This window comes from Glycine max, chromosome 17 (assembly GCF_000004515.6).
Source record: "Glycine max cultivar Williams 82 chromosome 17, Glycine_max_v4.0, whole genome shotgun sequence".
Taxonomy (NCBI): Eukaryota; Viridiplantae; Streptophyta; class Magnoliopsida; order Fabales; family Fabaceae; genus Glycine; species Glycine max.
Window position 1 is genome coordinate 36,047,723 of NC_038253.2, and position 21,064 is coordinate 36,068,786.

Consider the following 21,064-nt stretch of genomic DNA (forward strand, 5'->3'; position numbering starts at 1 on the left):
ATATAAACAGAGGACAAAACAGAAAAATAACAAAATAAACTTCCGTATGGATTTTGGTCACAGCCCAACACAAATGTTGGAAAGTAAAGAGGAAGACCTATTAATTGTTCCTCCTAATCCATTTCACTCATCGACTTCCACTATTTCTAGTGGATTCACTTCGACAAGACGGCCTTTGGAGTTGGAAGTAATTCAAGAATGAGGGATTAACTTATTGATTTATTTACCACGGGAGATGATTAGTGTTTACACATATTTATTTTTCTCCTCGGAAGGAAAAATTGTTGTTTGAATTAAATGGGTGAAAATAAAATAAATTCTTAATATAATAAATCAATCATTCGTTTATATATATATATATATATATATATATATAATTTATTATATAAAGGATGTTCTATATTTTGATTTGTTTGGTGAAAAATGATCGTGAAATAAAAGTTTAATGGTGTCAATCAATCAAAAACTGCTATCAGTAAGATTTTTTAAAAGACCATTGATAACCACTGGAGTTCGATTAAATGTACAGAACAATTATTTTCACCATTGACCATTTAGATCTTTAAAAAATGAATTGCTCATTATTTTATTATTCATGAAATTGTTGACAATTCTTGTTCTTCTTTAATTTAGAGGTGTGTACCATTCTTGTTACAAACACAAATCATAAGACACTTCAAAATGCAAAGTCAATTATTAATGTTTCATAGATCAAATTTGTGGGTCAGAAACATTTTTCTCTCTGTTGGGTGGTAATTACAGAACCTCCATTTTATTTCTTATTTTTTCATTTGTGGTTCCAGCGTGTCTACAAATAAAATTGAGTTATCAAAGACCAAGGTATGAGAATGTTTAAATCAAACAATACAAAAGAGTTTACCAAATTTATTCTTAACAAGGTTAAAAATGTTTTGGCGCCATGCTGAGTTTGAGGAAAGGCATAAACTCATCTCCATTGAGCTGGAAAAAAAAAGGTGGTTGTTTCCATAGAGACCATTGCTCCAGTAACTGGGTGTTTGAAGGGACGCGCTAGATTCATAACAACTAGGAGAAAGCATACGAAGACTACATACCAAGGGCTTTATACAAACACAACTTTTCAAAGGTGAAAGACAAAAAAAATTGTTGTACAACTTATTTTGCAACCCAACAAAGATATGACCGAACATCATCAACAAGAGCATCCTTCACAAGATAGGGTCCAAGGATTCTATCTTTAATCTTCGTAGTTTTGTTCTCTTCCATCTGGTAGAAAACATTCCATTTGATTTTCCACACACCATATATCTAAACATCCTCAGAATCACCTAAACATTGGGTGGTTTTGAAGATATTTATTATAGTTTACTTCTCAACAAGTTGTTGTGGGAGCAAGGAGTCTACACAACTTTCAACCATGAATTGGAAGACCAAGCAAAGGACGGCATAGTGGTAAAAGGAGGAGTAATAGCAAGACAACAGAGTTTTGGCACCAATAACATCAAAACAATGAAGTTTTGGCAATACAGAAAAGGAAGAAACATATCAAGGTTGTACTTGCTGCTGACAATGAAGATGATGGTCTGCTGATAAACCATAATTCAAGTGATATTTTATGTGATTTTTCATGTTATTTCATGAATTTTTAGAAGAACTCAAGTTTGAACATTAGTTTTTACCTAGTAGAAGTACATCCACTCAAACAAGTAAAAAGGTTAGAAAATACACAATTTCACGAAAATCTTATGTTATTTTCACTTAATAACTGTCGTGGTACATTGACCACAGTTGTGGTAAACTCCAAGAAGGTCATGGTCAACATCATGAGGGTTGTGATCAGTTTGCAACATCCTAAAATGTCACAACTTTTCACAACGGTCATGGTCAACCACGAGAGCCCTCGTCAATCACGAGGGTTGTGGTCAACCACATGGGCCTTCATCATTTCACAACATCTCAAGTTTCAATGTCAAGATTTCAATAACAGTCATGGTGGCTATCACCAAGGTCGTAGTGAGCTTAATTAAGGAAGTTATCTTTAGAAGTCTAATTAAAGTAATTATCTTTAGGGATCTAATTAGAATATTTATCTATAGTACACCTAATTAAAGTAATTATCTTTAGAGATAATATTTGTCTTTTTCCATGTAAATTATCTTTTTTTGCAGTTGAGAAGTCCCTTTTGGTATTCATCTTCATAGATCTGGATGAAGATGGAATCTCTATCGATGTAAGGATTAAGGGATTAATTGATTGAATCTTTATAGACTTCCTAAGCAAAAGAACATTGTAAAGAAGGAACAAAAGGAGGTTTAGGCGACTCAAAAATATGGGAAAAGGATGTCCCAAGGAAGGACCAAGACAAACGACGAATTTGGGGCCCATAAAGGTCAAGGAAAACTCTAGGTGACATATTTATAATGTTTAAAATAAGCTGCAACGTAAAGGCCAACACGGTCGTGCTAGGTCAGCACGAGCGTGCTGGGTGAGCATGGCCTTTTATGAGGATTTCAGATGTTGATTTTGTAAGAAAAACTAGTGTTCATAACACACGGCTGAATAAAAGAGATCTATTTTGGGTTTAAAATATACTACCGCAAAAAAAAGAAAACAAATGAACAAATACTGAGATATAAGCTATTGGAGTATAAAGTTCTTCAACATTGTGAAGACTTCATGTGGTTCCACACCGAGATCAATCTCTGCTATCAACTCTTTGATGAGTGAAACTCTAAAGAACAAACTTTCTTTCTACTTTTCAGGTCTAAAACTAGGCTTAAACTTTTTCTAGTTTTTTGTATGTTGCACTTTGCTACCAGGTAGATCTTCTATTTATAATGTTAAAGAGATATGAATTTGAGCCTTTTTTCAAAGAGAAAAAAAGGAAAGATTTTATTTAAAATAATTTTATATCTCTTTATCTTTATAAAAATAAAACTATCTCATATCTTTTATTTTAAGAAGCTTCCTGATATAAGACAAAGATAGTTCACAATTAATCACATGACTTGATCCTAATATGTAGCAATAAAATATTATTCTTATTTTATGAACAACTTCCACATTTATAAAAATAATACTCTCTTTTTTATATATTAATTATATTTTTGGTGCTAGTGATGCAATCCAAGCCATGGAAGCTTGGTTCGGATCGTTCCGGATGCAAATTCAAGAATCACCGTTGTTGACCTTCTAAGAACTCAAGAACAAAAAAATAGAAAATATGGATAAGATGAAAAAGATGAACAGAACGACGCCACGATCCACAGAAAATTGATAAGCTGAAGTAGGATTCACCACAAAAGAATAACTTCCTTGATAAGAATCAATTTGGTTTTCCGTCAAAAACCAAAGAAGAGCCTAAGCTCTCTCTAAGCACAAGCGTAATTGCAATTATAACAAAAGTTTGTACTCATGAAGTGTTTCTATGTCCTTATACTCTTTGGATAGCCCTTTATCAGCTAGCAAAGAATATAATAATATTTCACTAAAGCACTTATTTGATTAAATTAAATTCTCTAATTTAATTATCAAATAAATTATTTTTCATTTGCAAAGATTGGAACACTCGTTTGTGTGTGACCCCATAGGTTCAATACTAAACCAGTTATTTACTCATCATAATTAATTTACTAATCAAGATAGGCGTCTAGCAACACTCCTTAATGTCAAGATAGTATGAAGTAATATCTTTTATCTTCAAGAACCAATAGAAGAATAATGTAATATTTTCTTCCATCATTTATAGCTCAAGGTTAACTTTAGATTATAGTATTATTGTCAAACTCTAATAAGCTAACACATTTAATCAATGAATGACTTAAGAGACTTTTTTCTTCTTTCATTCAATATTGTCCTGGCCAAGGTCTTAATTATCATAGAGCTCAAACTCATTACTAAGAGTTGATGGATTCCTTCTTAATTAATCATTAATTCTATAAGTATTTAATCATATCCAATATTCATTCAACTAGTGCTCTAAAGCATTAGGTGTTCGAAATTAAAACATAACAAATAACTTATTAATTACTATGATAATTTCAGGTCAAAGGAAACTATTATATTTCTTCTTGAGAACTTCCTATTGACATGTTAAACTAATATTAACTATTAGGAATTATGGATGTTTGTTTCAGTCCATAAATGGATCGTTGCAACTTGCAAACTTTATTATGATCAGACAAGGATGTGAATCCGTCGGGTTATGTCATATACACATCCTCTTTTAGCTCACCATTAAGGAAAGCCATTTTTACATCCATTTTCCATATTTCATAATCATACTATATTGCTATAACAAGAAGAATCTGAATTGATTTGAGCATTGCCATGGGAGAAAAGGTTTCATCATAACCTGTACCTTTCTTTTGACGATATCCCTTGGCAACAGGGCGAGCTTTGTAGGTCTCAACCTTCCCATTTGCTCCAACCTTTTTCTTGTAAACCCATTTACAACCAATTGGTTTTATATCCTTTGAAGCTTCAACTAAAGTCCATACTTTGTTGATCTTCATTGATTTTATTTCAGATTCCATAGCTTCTTGCCATTTCTTACTATCCAAACTTCGTATAGCCTCTTCATAGCTTCTTGGATCATCATCATCATGATAAACCTCATCCGATGTGTCATCTAGGACTATCAATTTTAATCTATCAGGTGCACGGTGCACTCAAGTAGATCTTCTGGAAGGCTCATGCATTTGGTTCATAGGTTTTAGAATTGGCTCTAAGATTGGTTCATTAACCTAATCTTGAACTATAGATAGCTCTTGAACCACAATTGCTGGAGGTGATGAACTTTGTGGTAACTTTAGAACATTAAAAAAAGGTATCTCAATTTTCATCTCATAGTCCTAAGTTTTTTCATTGGTTAATTGAGTTTCATCAAGCTCATTTTCTTTACCATGACTTCCTCCTACAAGGAATTCCCATTCTAAAAAAATAATTCCCCTTACCATAAACAATTTATGGTCAAAAGGATGGTAAAAATAATATTCCATTGTTTGTGAATGTATATCATGCAGGTTTTGATGATACTAAAGTGTTTACTTGATGAGCATAGATTGAATCAAGTCAACAAACAAGAACAAGAAAAATCTAAGATAAGAACTTAGTCAATTTTGTTAAAAGAATCTCAAAATTTTTTATTGCTATAGTTTGGACTCAAAATCTTTTATCAAAATTTCTTTATCAAAGATTAATCAGTTTAAAGTAATATCTTTTTGAACTAGTAATCGATTACCAGAGCCTGTAATTGATTACCAGAGAGATCGTGAACATGACATTTTTAAAATTTTGAACTTACATGAATTTTAAACTGTGTAATCAATTACCATAATTCTGTAATCGATTACCAGCGAAGAGATTTCAGAAAAAGCTTTGAAAAGTCATGACTCTTCTGAAATATAATTGTGTAATCGATTATCGATTACCATAAACCTGTAATCGATTACCAAAAACCTATAATCGATTACCAATGAGAAAGTTTCAGAAAAACTTTTTGAAAAGACACATCTCTTCAAACTATTTTGAAAAGACACAATGGGTCTATATATGTGTGTGTCTTACTTCGAAAAGTAAGAGAGTATTCTCAGATAACTTAATTGTCAAATTCTCTCTAAAAAAAACTTTGGCCAAACACTTGCAATTTACTTAGAATTCTTCTAGGAACTTCAATTTGTATCATCTACTCTAAGAGAGAGAAATCATTCTATATATCTTATATACTCAGTTGTAATCAAGAGACTATTTGTCTCTAGGCGTGTGATAATCTTGAACACAAGGGTGAGGGATCCCAAGGTGTGTTCAAAGACTATAAAGGATTTATAATGATAGTGGAAAATCTCAAGTGGATTACTGAGGACTAGATGTAGGCACGAGAAGTGGCCGAACCAGTATAAATCAAGTTTGCAATTCTCTCTTCCCTTATCTCATTTATTTTATTGCAACTGATTTTGTCTTGCACGTTTATAGAACATTGATTAATTTAATTGTTGCTTCTTCTTCTGCATTTTGAGCCTATCATATATCATTTAAAAGGGGATTAAAAATTTATTAATCGAAAATTTTAAAACTTAATTCATCCCCCTTCTTAAGTTATTGAGGTCACTTGTTCAACATTGTTTCTTAAGGATATCCAATGAATCTACACTTTTCTGACCTTGCCTTAAGTTTATATATTAGCAATCTCTTGACGTAAGGATGACAACCCCATACCTTGATGTGTTTGAGATTCGGTGTACGTCCTTTCCATATCTCATATAAAGTTGTAGAGACTATCTTTGTAGGAAATTTATTTAGCAAGTACATTGTTGCTTTTAAAGCATATCCCTATAAGTTTTATGAAAGATCAGTGAACCCTATCATAGATCTTACCATATCCAATAAGGTTCGATTTCTTTTTTCAGACACACAATTGTGTTGTGGTGTTCTTGGAGGTGTCCATTGTGAAAGTATTCCATTCTCTCTTAGATAGCCAATAAAATTAGTACTAAGATATTCTCCACCCGTATCAGAACTAAGCATCTTGATACTCTTTTCGATTTGTTTTTCAACTTCACTACGAAATCTTTTGAACATTTCAAATGATTTTGATTTATGCTTCATTAGATATAAGAAACCATATCTAGACATATCATCAGTGAAAGTTATGAAATAAGAATATCCACCTTTGGCTTCATTTTTCATTGGACCACAAACATCTGTGTGAACTAATCCTAATAATTTAGAGGCTCTTTCTCCAGTTCCAATAAAAAAGAGATTTAGTCATTTTTCCTTTAAGACAAGACTCACAAATTGCATATGATTCAAAATCAAAATTTTTCTTACCAATGTGACCAAGCCTACAATGGCAAAGAAATGTTTTATTTATTTGGTTATCTCTTTCTCTTTTAGAACTAGAAGAAACATGTAGAATCGAGTTATGATTCACATCAGGTAAGACATAAATGTCGCATTGGAGAAATCATTCACATACAAATCATCATCATGATAAATTGAGCAAATGCAATTATTAAAATTAATGTGAAAACCTCGCTTGTCCAACATAGAAATTGAAATAATGTTTAAAATAAATTTCTGAACATAATAACAATCCTCTAATGCTAGTACTTTTCCAGTGGGCATTATTAAAGAAAAGAATCCTAAAGCTAAGGCGGCAACATTTGCTCCATTCCCTACTTGAAGACTAATTTCTCCTTTCTTCAACCATCTATTTATGTGCATCCCCTGCAACGTATTGCAAATGTTAAAGCTATTGCTTAATACCCACATTGCAAAATCAATAACAATTAAGAATATCATGAAAACATTTTTCATCAATGTCTCACCTTGTTTCTTGTTTTTCAAAGAATCAAGATACTTCTTACAATTTCTCTTTCAGTCTCCTTTCTCCTTACAGAAGAAACACTCAGCATCACTTTGGTCAATCTTGACCTTGTTGTGCATAGGTTTGGTCACACCACCCTTAGGTCCAAAAGGCTTTCTTTTTTGTGCATATTTTCCCTTACCTTTCTTTTTGGAGTTCTTTCCAACTACCATGACAGTTCTTTTTCTCTCTTGAGAAGCAATTTGATTTTCATAATCAATCAACAAATTCAGCATCTCATGCAAGTTACAATCCATTTTGTTCATGTTGAAATTCACAGTAAATTGTGAAAAGGTATCAAGGGGAAACTGCAGAATCAAGTCTTGAGAAAGCTCTTTCCCAATTTTACATTTTGACTTCTCAAGTTGCTCTATCAGATCAATCATCTTAAGGACGTGTGGTCGAACTTGAGCATTTGCAGGCATTGTGCATTTGAACAAAGCCTTAGATAACTGATATCTTGCAGTCCTGCTCTGACCACCATACATCTTCTTAAGATGATTGATGATTTCATGTGGATCCATATCCTCATGTTGCCTTTGTAGTTCTAAATAACTTGATGCCAAAATAATGCATTTGGCACTAAGGGTTTGTTCCATATACTTTTGATAAGTATTGGTAACTTCAGAATCATTCAGGTCAGGTGCTTCAATAGCAAGCTTATCAATGATGTCAATGAGCGCCGCGTGCATGAGAACAATTTTCAAATTTCGATATCAATCATCATAATTGACTCCAACCAATTTTCAAGATTCAAGTATACCACAAAGTGATAGTGAAGAAATACTATCAAACAAGCATGTAGTAAAACACAATTATGTCAGAACATATTTTCACATTAAAAGGAAGACAAAAGCATTACAAAAATCTTAAAACTATGAGCAAGCTATTTGGTTGTCAAGTCATTTCTTATACATATTTTAAGAAAGAGAAATTGTATCATATACACTTTCAAAAGAATTATCATCACTATTGGGAAATTGTTGGAAATAATTCAAGTCCCACATCGGATAAAAGTAATCTCATATTAAACTTTATAAGTGAGGGGCAACCCTCACCCCTTGAACTAGCTTTTGGGGTTGAGTTAAGTCTCTTACATTATACATTCTAAGATGGTAAAGCCCAAGAAGTGTTTGTGCGTGAGGGGGTATGTTGGAAATAATCCAAGTATCGGCTAAAAGTAATCTCATCAATCCTATTGGTATTTATAAATTAAATTTAATACTCCCTTGGATAGTCTAGATGTATAGTATAAAAAATAATTTTGAAATCTACATTTCATGCTATAATTAATTTAATTATAAGTTTTCTGTTCATGAGGCCACTCCTGATTATTAACAATTAACTATAGAAATTGCATCGAATGCTCCGATTTATTTGAATACTACAAGTCTCTTTTTCTTTTAAAACCATTATTAAAATAAGTTTGAATTACTGTTAATTATATGAAAAAAAAATTAACATGTATCATCATACAATTGTTTCGAACACATGTCCAGATTAATACTTGTGAACCCAAAAACTTTATTTAGGAACAAATCACGTTTAGTGTGATATATGTAACACTTACAATTAAATCAAATATTTAACAAACAAATTTGACATTGTAAAAGAAAAAAGCATAATAGAAATATAAATCAATATGCCTTCAAAACAATATTGCAGGGTTACCCTGTGGGACGTTTACCACAAAATCCATAAAAGGATCAGATATTTATCACACAACTAATACAATAGCACATATTATTTCATTTTAATGATCACTACATTAACATAATAATATGAAATATAATTACAACATCTCGATTGATGTATTTAATACACCAATAAAATAATTTCAGCAATAGGGTTAAGTAGTTAACAACATATATCACGATATCACGATGTATGTATACATAATTTAAAAAAAAAAAAAACTCAGAATTTTCTCAACCGTGAACAATTTTATGAAAACACATTTTCGATTGAATTTAAATAAATAAATAAATATATATATATATATATATATATACATATTTTGCATTAAAAAAATATTGGCAACCGTTGCGAATAATTTTACGAAAAAAAATTCAATAGTATAATCTTAAACACAAAAATCCTTGCTCTGATACCAATTGTAAGAAAAAATAGTGTTTATAGCACACAGCGAAATAAAAAGTGATTTATTTTCGGTTTAAAAATATACTACCGCAAAAAAAAAAAAAAACAAATGAACACGTACCAAGATGTGAGCTATTGACAACTCTTTGATGAATGGAACTCTAAAGAACAAACTTTTTACTTTCATGTCTAAAAACTAGGCTTGAACTTTTTCTAGGTATTGTCTGTTGCACTTTGCTCTCAGGCAGATGCTTCTATTTATAATGTTAAAAGATATGGATTTGGACATTTCTTCAAAGAGAAAAAAGAAAAGATTTTATTTAAAATAATTTCATATCTCTTTATTTTTATAAAAATAAAAACTATCTCATATCTTTTATCTTAAGAAACTTCATGACATGAGATAAAGATAATTCACAGTTAATCACATGACTTAAAATAATTTCATATACTCTTTTTTATATATTAATTATATTCTTGGTACTAGCAAAGAATATAATAATATTCCACTAAAGTATTTATTTGATTAAATTAAATTCTTTAATTTAATTATCAAATAAATTATTTTTCTTTTGCAAAGATTGGAACACTCCTTTGTGTGTATCCCCGTAGGTTCAATACTAACCTAGTAGTAAATTAATCATAGTTGAATTACTAATAAAGGTAGGAGTCTAACAACACTTCTTAATGGATAGCATGAAGTAATATCTTTTACCTTCAAGAACCAATAGAAGAATAATGTAATATTTTCTTTCATCATTTACCGCTCAAGGTTAACTCTAGAGTATAGTATTATTGTCAAACTCTAATAAGCTAACATATTTAATCAATGAATGACTTACGAGACTCTTTTTTTCTCTCATTCAATATTGCCCTAGCCAAGGTCGTAATTATCAGAGCTAAAACTCATTATCAAGAGTTGATGAATTTCTTCTTGACTAATCATTAATTCTACAAGTATTTAATCATATTCAATATTCATTCAACTAATGTCCTAAAACATTAGGTGTGTTCGAAATTAAAACATAACAAATAACTTGTTAATTACTATGATAATCTAATGACAAAGGAAACTATTATATTTTTTCCTTAGAACTTCCTATTAACATATCAAGGTAATATTATTAGAAATTTTCAATTGAGTCAGTTCAATGATGATATCCACATGTACATCATCTATATATGCAATTTAATAAATGATATCTATTAATCTTTATCCAATAAATATTATTACATATATATTGATTTATCTGAATTATCAATATCCTATTCACAATAATCTTATTATCAAGAACAATTTAGATTAAAATCATAAGAGACTTGATTCTCATTTTCATAATCTCTATTATGATAACAAAACTTTAATTTTAATCAAGGACCTTTATCAAGTTAACTATTTTATCAAACAATATAAAAAATGATAGAGAAATAACAATGCTTTATTATTGGAATTAAAATTGATTACATGATATATTGGATCTTAGGCATACATTATTATTCTCAATAGATTTAGCACAGCCTGTAGGTTCAACATGGGCTGTGTAGATCAGCATAGGTTATTCTTAGTAAAAAATGCTTAGAATTTCCTTTTTCTTATCTCATTTGGTTCTCTTGTCTCTTTATTAGCTTCTCAGCTCAATTGTTCACACTTAACCCATACCCATGAGCTCTACAAATAATATAAAGTAAAAACAAGACAAAATGGGACCAAAATTGGAATCCAAATACATTCAAATAACGATTTATCACTATTTGGATTCAAAGGTTAATGAAGGAATTCAGGCACAAGCAGCAAAAGATTACCGTGTATTGTGACAGTTAGAGTGCCTTGCACATTGCAAGGAACTCAACCTTTCATTTTAGGACAAAGCACATAGGTGTTCAATATGACTTTGTCAGAGAAGTAGTAGAGGAAGGAAGCGTGGATATGCAGAACATTAACAGCGAAGATAACCTAGTAGATGCTATGACAAAGTTGATCAATGCAAACAAGTTTGCATGGTGTTGATACTCATTTGGCCTATTAGAAATGTAAGCAGTAAGGAAATGGCAAGATAGAGAGATGGTTTTTTGAAAGCACACGAAAGTAGCTTTAAGTGGGAGATTATGACACTACTAAAAATAAGCTTTTTTACGATGTTCCTTCTACTACGATCGCGAGAAAACCGTCTTAATTGGTGGCATTATTGTAAATATAAATGTGTGGAACAAACTCTACGACTGCCGTTATGTTCAAGACCGTCTTTGAAAGAACAGCCCACATTTGAGTGGCATTTTTGAAATTAAATGAAAGTTAATTTAAGACGGGTTTACCGTATACCCGTCTTTAAGTTTTAATATATTTTCGATAAAACCCTAGATTCAAGCTCACTTGGTCTCGCGTCATGGCCTCACTACCGCCTCCCTACAGCTCGTGTCGTCGACTCTGTCGCGACTTTGCCTCATGGCAAGACCAAAGCGGCGCGCCACTAAGTTCATCCCCAACCGCACCACCCTCCACCACCCCCCGGTGGTAGCGCCGATCAGTGTGGTGGACCACTGCCTCCCCTACAAGAAGCACAACCTCTACGATGTCACCTTCAACAACACCGTCCTTCGCGACCACCACCACTGCGTCTTCACCGTAGGCCTCGACGTCCTTCTTTTTTTCTATTTTTTCGAACCCTTTTTTTTTATCTTTTTCCTCAATTGCTAATGCCCCTTTGGTTGTTGCTGTTGTGAGGGTTTTTTTTTTATTATGGGAAAGTGAGGCAAATTGCAAAGAAGTTGGGCTGAAATATGTTGCCAAGGTTGGCCCTGCTTACAGCTCTTCTGGGCAATGGTTGTCATGCGCAAGTGGTTTAACATGGGGAGCTATGAGTCTGATTTCAGAGCTGATCGAAGTCCACGAGTGCTTTTGCGAGATTATCTCTATGGCAGGACGAGAACCAAAAACCAAACGAAGAAGAAAAAGCTACCATTTTGTGCATGTGTGTGACCTCCCATCAAGGGAGATTGATTGCTACCATAAAGTTTGAAGTAAGTGAGACGTTAAGCCTTCTTGTTTGTAAATTTTTTGTTTTTAAAGATGCACACACAAGTTCTATTGCAAAAGCAGGAACTGAAGAAGCTATTCGGAAATCCAAGATTTCTGAGTCCCAATTTGAGAAAGGACTGACATATATGATCTTTGATATTATAAAGGGTGCCAGTAGTCTAAAAGCCTATAAGGATTTAATATTGAAAAGAAAAAAAATTGGGAAAGAAGTGAAAAATTGTGTGCACAAAACATGGGCCTTTTGTTTATTTTATATAGTTTTAGTAAATTTTCTTTTTTATAGAAATTATCTATTTTCTTACAGGTTATGTGATGGGGATCTGGGTTCAATGAAAATCTAAGGATCTAATGGCTCCTTTCCACTTGCTTTAAGAGTCTTGGCAGTCTGGAAACTACAGGCTTACATGATAGTGATACAATTATTTTCTTACATTATATGATTATTTTCAGTTGTCTATTTGCCATAAAAAAATTCTATTATTGACCTTTGTTCTTGTTTGAAACTTTTAATGTGAGAAAATTAAGTAGTTGAAACCAGTGTTGTTAAATGGCGGCCATGGCGGCGCCATGGCGGATTTAGGTGGCGGATTTGCGAAAAAACGCCACCGAATAGCGGTGGCGTGGCGGGTTTGGGATGGCGGCGCCATGGCGGTCGTGGCGGTTATGGCGGGGTGGCGGAAAATGGCGGGATTTGCTTGGTTTTTGTCCGCGGTAGGAGTTGGGCTGACCCGACCCAACCCTACCCGGTTATGCATTCAATTAAATGTTGTCCCACGCAGCTGTGATTCAGAACAGCTCTGCGTCCCTCCCTCACCTCTGCGTCCTTCCCTCACCCCGCCGCACCCAGCCGCCGCCGCGACAGGCGACACCCGCACAGTCCGCGCACCCAACCGCCGCCGCCCGCGACACCCTTACACGAAGACGAAGGCCAACTTTGCGCGAGCCCCGGCAACGCAGCCTCCCGCGACCGCGACACCTCTTCTTTCTGTCTCGTGAAGAAGACGAAGAAGACGAAGACGCAGACGCGAGTCAGCCAGCCTTGATCTTTTTTTTTTATTTTGATTTGGGCTTTTTGCTATTTGACACCCCCCATTTTTCTGTCTACAACTTTTTTTTTTCCTTTTGCTATTTGACACCTCTTTTTACTGTTAACAGTCCCTTTTTTTTTCGTATTTGACACCATAATTTTTTTTTCCTGTTCAGTCCCTTTTTAGTGATTTTAAATGGCTGAACCATCATCCGATGCTGCTACTGCAAGTGCAACGAGGAAAAATAAGGTAGACCCAGGCTGGAAATATTGCCATTCACTAGTGGAAGGAGATACAAACACCATTGTTTGTAATTTTTGTGGAAAAATCACTAAGGGAGGAATAACCCGAGCCAAACAACACCTGATTGGGAAGTCGGGCAACGTTGCAGCTTGCAAGAAAACTCCCCCAAATGTAGTTGAAGAGTTGAAGGAATATATGGCTACAAAAAAAAGCGGGACCACTTACAGTTACAGTACTTCTGGCAGTGGTAATATGGCAAATATAAGAGATTTTGAATTTGGTGAACCGATTGGATGTGATGGAAGTGAAGAAGATGAGTTTGCGGATTCTTGTAATGTTGCTGCAAGTGCAAAGACAAAGTGTGGGACTAAAAAAGGACCAATGGACAAATTCTGTAAGAATCCAGAAAATGCAATCAATCGGAGAAAAATGGAGATGATGAGGCAAATGAACATAAGAGAGTCAATGGATAAGAATGAAGTATTGAAGGTGCATCAACATATTGCTCGCTTTTGGTACCAAGCAGGTTTGTCATTCAACCTCATTAAATTGAAAAGCTTTGAGAACATGGTTGCAGCCATTGGTCAATATGGGCCACATTTGCCCATTCCTAGCTATCATGACATCAGAGTTCCACTCTTGAAGAAGGAAGTTGAATATACTGAAAATTTGATGAAAGGCCATAGGGAGCAATGGGTCAAGTATGGTTGTACTATTATGTCCGATGCATGGACTGATCGGAAACAAAGATGCATCATTAATTTTTTGATTAACTCTCAAGCTGGTACCATGTTTTTGAAGTCTGTTGATGGCTCTGGTTTTGTGAAGACAGGTGAAAAGCTTTTTGAGTTGCTTGATGCCATTGTGGAGGAAGTTGGAGAAGAGAATGTTGTTCAAGTTGTAACCAATAATGGGAGCAACTATGTTTTAGCGGGTAAGTTGTTGGAGGAGAAAAGGAAACATATTTATTGGACTCCTTGTGCAGCTCATTGTATTGATTTGATGCTTGAAGATATTGGGAAGCTTCCCTTGATAAGGAAGACCATTAGAAGGGCAATTAATCTAGTTGGGTTTATCTATGCCCATTCTAGTACCTTAAGTTTGTTGAGAAATTTTACAAACAAGAGGGAATTGGTGAGACATGCTATTACTAGATTTGCCACTTCTTATCTAACCTTGGAAAGGCTTCACAAAGAGAAAGCCAACATTAGAAAGATGTTTACTTCTGATGAATGGACCTTGAACAAGCTATCTAAGGAGCCTAAGGGAAAAGGAGCTGCAAAGGTAGTGCTCATGCCTTCTTTTTGGAATAGTGTGGTTTACACTCTTAAAGTCATGGCTCCACTTGTGAAAGTGCTTCGTCTTGTGGATGGTGAAAGGAAACCAGCCATGGGCTATATTTATGAAGCAATGGACAAGGCAAAAGAAACAATTATGAAGTCTTTCAACAACAATGAAAGCAAGTACAAAGATGTGTTTGAAATCATTGATAAAAGATGGAATTGTCAGCTTCATAGGCCATTGCATGCAGCTGCCCACTTCTTAAATCCAGAGTTCTTTTATGACAACACTGACTTGGAGTTTGATTTTGAGTTCACCAATGGTTTGTTTGAGTGCATTAAGAAGTTGATTCCACAATTTGATGTGCAACAGAAAATTCTAACCGAGTTGCATCTTTACAAGATTGGTGCTGACCACTTTGGTTCCGACTTTGCAATGGCTCAAAGGAAAACCCATTCTCCTAGTAAGAAACTTTTATCATACTATTTTTTTTATGTATTAGTGTTATAATTCAGAATTCTAAGTTATGCTCTTGGTTGGTAATTGGTATTGCAGCATATTGGTGGCGAATGTTTGGGTCACAAACTCCAAATTTGCAGAAGCTGGCTATTAAGATTTTGAGTTTGACTTGCAGTGCTTCAGGATGTGAAAGAAATTGGAGTGTGTTTGAGCAAGTAATTGTGACAAAACTCTAACTATACTTTTTAATTTTATTTAATTTTGATGATCAAGTTATATTTGGAGTATATTTGAGATTGAAATCAACATTTATTGTTATGTTGTAGATTCATTCCAAAAAAAGAAATAGGCTTGAGCACAAGAGGTTGCATGATTTGGTGTTTGTCAAATACAACCAACAATTGAAGCAAAGATATAATGCAAGAGATGAAATTGATCCAATTTCTCTTAATGATATTGATGTATGCAATGAATGGCTCGTGGGAGAGATGGATCAAGATGATGATAATGATGCTGGAAATGATTTGGTATTTGAAGATGATGATGCTCTAAATTGGGCAACTGTGTATCAGGCTTCGGGGGTTGGAGAGTGTAGGATGTATACTAGGCGGAAAAAGCAAAAAACAAGTGTTGCTGCTGCCCAAACTTCTAAAAAACAGGCAATGGTTGTTGGATCTTCATCAAGGAAGCAAAAAGCAGTCCAAGAAAAATGATGAGGATCTAGATGTTGAGGAGAATATTGATGTTGAATCTGAAGAAGAAGAAATCATGGTCAATTTTGAGGCGTCTGATGGGGAAGAGGGAGAGGGAGATGCTCCATTACCATATGATAACAACGAAGATGATTATGTTGGGATTGGAGAAGATGATTAGAGCCTCAACCTTCACTTTGCAGTTTGCATTATGTTTTTATCATTTTCTTATTTTGAACTCTTTAATGAGTTTATTTGGTGTTGGTATTTGATTATTGTATGAACTCATGAAACTTTTTTAGTTTATTTGAATGCAATCCTTTGTTTTTTTCAATTTCAATGAGTTTATATATATGTTTTTTTTTTTTTTGTGTCCGCCATGACATCCGTCATTTTCCGCTACGTCATCCGCCATATTTTTATGGCGGATTTTTGACTTTCTGCCATGAACCGCCATCCGCCATTAACAACATTGGTTGAAACTAATTTACACAATATTAGAACTTCAAAATAACTTTGTTCATTTGCTTTGAGTAGTGGTTGTTGTTTCTAATGGCTTGAAGGCATAGGATAAGCCCCCTGCTAAGATTGATCCACGGCTTCTTGATGTGAAGCATCTCTTTTAGGGATCTGTGGAACCACAACCTAAGGTAATAATTCAGTTTGTTTTCGGGGATGCTGGGTTGGCATTTTTGGTTTTGTTCGTTTTTGGTTCATTTGGTTTGGTTTTCTTGTGTTGTGATTGGTGTATTGGTGATGCAGGTGGTGGATGTACTTAGAGATACTAAGCAAAAAAGGCACCCTGATGGGTAATTATTGCTTCTTTAAAAGACTTGGTTTGACTTTTAATTTGTATTAGCTTTTCTGTGGCATACTTTCTCAAATTATTCTGGTCATCTTCTTGCAATGGAATGGATGATCTTAATTTTTTATCTGCTATATTCATCACAAGCAATATTGCATAACAAACTAATTACATTAAGAATGCAAAATAGTTGGCAGTTTAATTGCTTGAGTTGATTTATTGCTATGAATAGCAGACTTATTGTTCCCCATTCCCACCCCCTTAATTGCTTACCCTTTTATTGTGGTTTTGTCTTCCAAACATATGGTACTTGTTGTTGCTAACTACTTTGTGACTACAGCTATGAAGATGGAAACACAACTTTGAGGAAGGTGTCTTCAGCTGCAAATTTCATTTGGTCATGTGTAGGTGGAGGATTCAAGTTAGAAAAGCTCTTTCACCAATTCAAAAGCCTGATATTCACTCTCTCTCTGTTTTTAATAAATACGGGTGATTTGATATTCACTCCTAAGATTGCAAAAAAAAAGTAAGTATTTCTTTTGTAAATTCATTTTCCTGTTAAATGTAGATAGCTGATTCTCTTGCTGCTCTAATATTATTCAATAAACTTGATGATGTTAAATTTTAATTCCAGGGTGTTAATATGGTTGCTCTAATCATATGCATACTTCTAAGACATCATCGTGATTCTATAGTTCTATGATTTGATGAACACAATCCCATCATTCCAATATAACTATGTAACAGTAAAGGTGATGAGTTTAATCCCTCTCCTCCATATTTAGACTGGGAAAAAAAGATGTAGGTAAATGAAAGAAAATAAATTCTGTAAAGAAAAATTAATTTATATTTTTTTAGAACAAAACCAAACACATTCATATTATATATAATTGGATATCTAAATCAGCATTTTTGGTGGTCATTTCTTTCCTTAGTAGCTTGTCATGTTGTTTTTAATTAGTTATCTTTTTTAACTGATCTTTTATGTTACATGTGATATTTTAGTCATATATATTTCTTATATTAATATCATACACTTAATTTTTTAGTCTTTCATCCTCAACGATGCAAATAATTCATCATTGTTTTTAGTCTTTTTTAACTCATCTTTTATGTAACACTAGATAGTGATACTCAATCTCCTTAGCCAGAGTTCTAGGTGTATTATTACCCCTTAGCTGGAAGGTTGAGGAGTGTGGATGATCACACTCACAAGCTTGAGGTGGATTGCAACGGAGAAGGTGCTGTTTTTGCTGAGGCTTTCATGGCCAGAGTTCTAGTGTATTATTCCTCCTCTCATAATACAGGTCAGAGATTAATTAGTTCCTTCAACTTTTGGAATTTCTAGTTCATGAACCGAAAATCCTATGATCACAGTTTATAGAAAAGAAGAAAAAAACACGTTTAATTATAATTATTATATTCATTTATAATTTATTTATTTATTAAATATGATCATAATTATGTAAATATTTAAATTATGACCTACTAGGTTTCTGTTAATATAACAGAGTAGGCATCAAGTATTTAATCCAAGTTTTATGGGCTGGTGGATCAACGCATAAAGCTTGTGTTATAGTTATGTACTTATGTTGAATGAGAACGTTTTCTTTTAATTTATCATTTTTTTATTTCTAAATCTAAATTTTCATTTTTTTAAAAATTATCAATAATTAAAAATAATCCTACAATATAATATAAATTATTATCATAAATTAAAAATATAACATATATTTAAAATATTTATTTATTATAAATTTCATTTAAAATAAAATAGACATCTATCCTTTACACAAGTTAAAATACTAGTTTGTTGAAAATTATAAAATTAAAAAAATCATTAAATAAAATATTTAATCCATAATATTTTATGATTTCAAACAAACTTCAATTAATAGGATATTGTCATATTGAGATATTCAAAAAAGTGTGGTAAGAATGTTGTTATCATTAATAAAAAAAGAAAACAATGTTAGTACCGTTTCTCTTCAAATTAAATAAATTCAGGAACAGAGGTAAAGAAAAAAAAGAAATACAAAATGAGAAAAGTACATTCATGGTAGCCGAGGCATGTTTTCTTCCCTGGTAACAAGAGTGCTATTGATCCAATGAAAGTCACAGGAAATGGTAGTTATTACTACTACCATGGGAGAATTTGGATGGATACTGATGGAAATCCTATTCAAGCTCATGGAGGGGGCATTCTATATGATGAAAGATAAAGAACATACTATTGGTATGAATATAAAGATGGGCCCACGTACCATGCTCACAAGAGAGCATCTGCTCGGGTAAGTCATTTCAATTGAAACTATTATTGTTTTAACCACTAGTCAATAATTGTCCTGATGGCTATGGGAGTTTATTTAGTTTTTTTCTATTTCATCAAATAAATTTAATTGTTGTTGATAGCAGGCTGATTATCAAGCAGGTCTATGTTTATAAGAAATAAAATTGGGCCAAGGGAGGGATAGGACAATTAGTAACTAACTAACTGATTGAATGTAAGTAGTTATAGGACTTGGTATAAATAGGCCATTGTAAATAAGAGGGGTGGGAAAGTAATTGTAATGTGGAAAGGTGCTGATGTACTCTCAAATTAATCTTAGAAGTGTATTCGACTATGCTATACAGTGATGAGATGGAGGTAAATTAATAAACAAGCATATTACTTAATCCTAGTCATATTAGACTTGTATTTTAGCAAACAATATATATGTATTTAAAATTTAATTCAAATTACTTAGTCCTAGTGATATTAGACTTGTATTTTTTTCTTCTGAAAACAAAATATCTTCTTAACCATACCTATATTCTTAGCTTGTTAGTGACAGCACTTATCTCCTTTTCTTTTTCTCTGTTATCTCTTGTGTAGGGTGGCCTCTATCTAGTTTACCTTCCTTATGGGTCATAAGTTTTCTTTAATCAGAACCTGAAAAGAAAAAAAAAAAACATATCAGTAATGTTGTCATGTTTGAATTTTTTGCAGGGTAAAGCTAGATTAAGTTTGTATTTTGATAAGATTAAAAATTAAAAATATAGAGTAAAAATATTGGAGTGTTCTTTTTATTTTTTTTAAATATTCTTTTTTTTTTTTTTAATTTGGAAACTGATGTGGTTGTTGCAGATGCGGCTGAACTAAGTTTCGGAGCTAATACACAATTCCACCAATCACCAGAATTTGGATAGTGCAGGGGTTTCAGTTCATTTTCAAGAGATTGTGGATTTGGTAGCTTTTCTTATTATTATTAACCTTGTTTTATGTCACATTTTGGATTGTTGTTGTTGCTGCTTAGAATATGAGATAAAACCAGGCAAAGCATAGAGCTAATCAATTTTATGTTTGATGGTTGCTGTTTTTCTATAAGACTGAAAAGTTGAGGAAGTGTTTGAGCTTTTGTTTACTTATTTTTTATGTTTATTATTATTATCATTAAAATGACACCCTTTTTAGCTTTTCTTTTTTGTTTTCAAGAATTTACAAAGTGAAAAATGCTGCATTGAAAACATATCAACTGAAAATGAAAATAAACCACAAACCATAGGCACCAGAAATGATACAAAAGGAATTTCTAAAACAAAAAATGGCAGCAAAGAGTACCTTCCTCTTGCCAGGTTTTGGTTGGTTTTTACTTTTTCTTACTTTTCTTTGGTTTTATGAAATGACCTTTTTATTATTAATATTTCCCAATTTCATCTTTGGTTAAGGGAAAAGGAAAAAAACAACTAAAAGTATCAATGGTTACAGGATGATGGAACATATGAGGCGGTTGCAGGAAGTGATTTTGTGATTACCAGGGTGGCTTTCCGGGACAACTCCTCTAAGTATTACATTAATGACCGCACAAGTAACCCGCACAAGTAACTTTACAGAAGTTACGAAGAAACTAAAAGGGAAAGGTGTTGACCTTGACAATAACAGGTTTCTTATTCTTCAGGTTCGGTATTTGTTATTTGGTGCTTTTTAGTTTTTTTAGTAAATGTTTATATCTACCTCTTTTGATGTTTGATTTGTTTCTTATTAGGGTGAAGTTGAGCAGATTTCACTTATGAAACCAAAAGCTCAAGGGCCTC

General features: G+C 33.1%; 2 protein-coding genes and 1 long non-coding RNA gene across 3 annotated transcripts; 2 read left to right on the plus strand and 1 right to left on the minus strand.

Annotated features, from left to right (window-relative positions):
• Positions 1-7,356: 7,356 nt before the first annotated feature.
• LOC112999945 (uncharacterized) lies at positions 7,357-8,037 on the minus strand. Its single transcript, XM_026126370.1, has one exon. It carries the CDS (start codon positions 8,035-8,037, stop codon positions 7,357-7,359), a length of 681 nt encoding a protein of 226 aa, XP_025982155.1.
• A 3,593-nt stretch (positions 8,038-11,630) lies between these two features.
• LOC106796784 (uncharacterized) lies at positions 11,631-20,842 on the plus strand. Its single transcript, XR_005889255.1, has 8 exons — positions 11,631-12,463; positions 16,723-16,835; positions 16,948-16,994; positions 17,331-17,516; positions 18,115-18,297; positions 19,112-19,281; positions 20,118-20,219; positions 20,739-20,842. It is a non-coding gene; the product is annotated as an uncharacterized lncRNA (long non-coding RNA).
• On the plus strand, positions 14,120-16,209 carry LOC100815656 (uncharacterized). The gene is made up of 3 exons (XM_006601604.4): positions 14,120-15,497; positions 15,590-15,708; positions 15,820-16,209. Exons 1-3 carry the CDS (start codon positions 14,135-14,137, stop codon positions 16,204-16,206), a joined length of 1,869 nt encoding a protein of 622 aa, XP_006601667.4. The 5' UTR covers positions 14,120-14,134; the 3' UTR covers positions 16,207-16,209.
• Positions 20,843-21,064: the final 222 nt, after the last annotated feature.

Coding starts and splice junctions, on each gene's coding strand:
- LOC100815656 (XM_006601604.4), top strand. CDS start 14,135: ATGGACAAATTCTGTAAGAATCCAGAAAATGCAATCAATCGGAGAAAA. Junction 15,498..15,589: donor AAGGAAAACCCATTCTCCTA/GTAAGAAACTTT, acceptor TTGGTATTGCAG/CATATTGGTGGCGAATGTTT. Junction 15,709..15,819: donor ATTGGAGTGTGTTTGAGCAA/GTAATTGTGACA, acceptor GTTATGTTGTAG/ATTCATTCCAAAAAAAGAAA.
- LOC112999945 (XM_026126370.1), bottom strand. CDS start 8,037: ATGCACGCGGCGCTCATTGACATCATTGATAAGCTTGCTATTGAAGCA.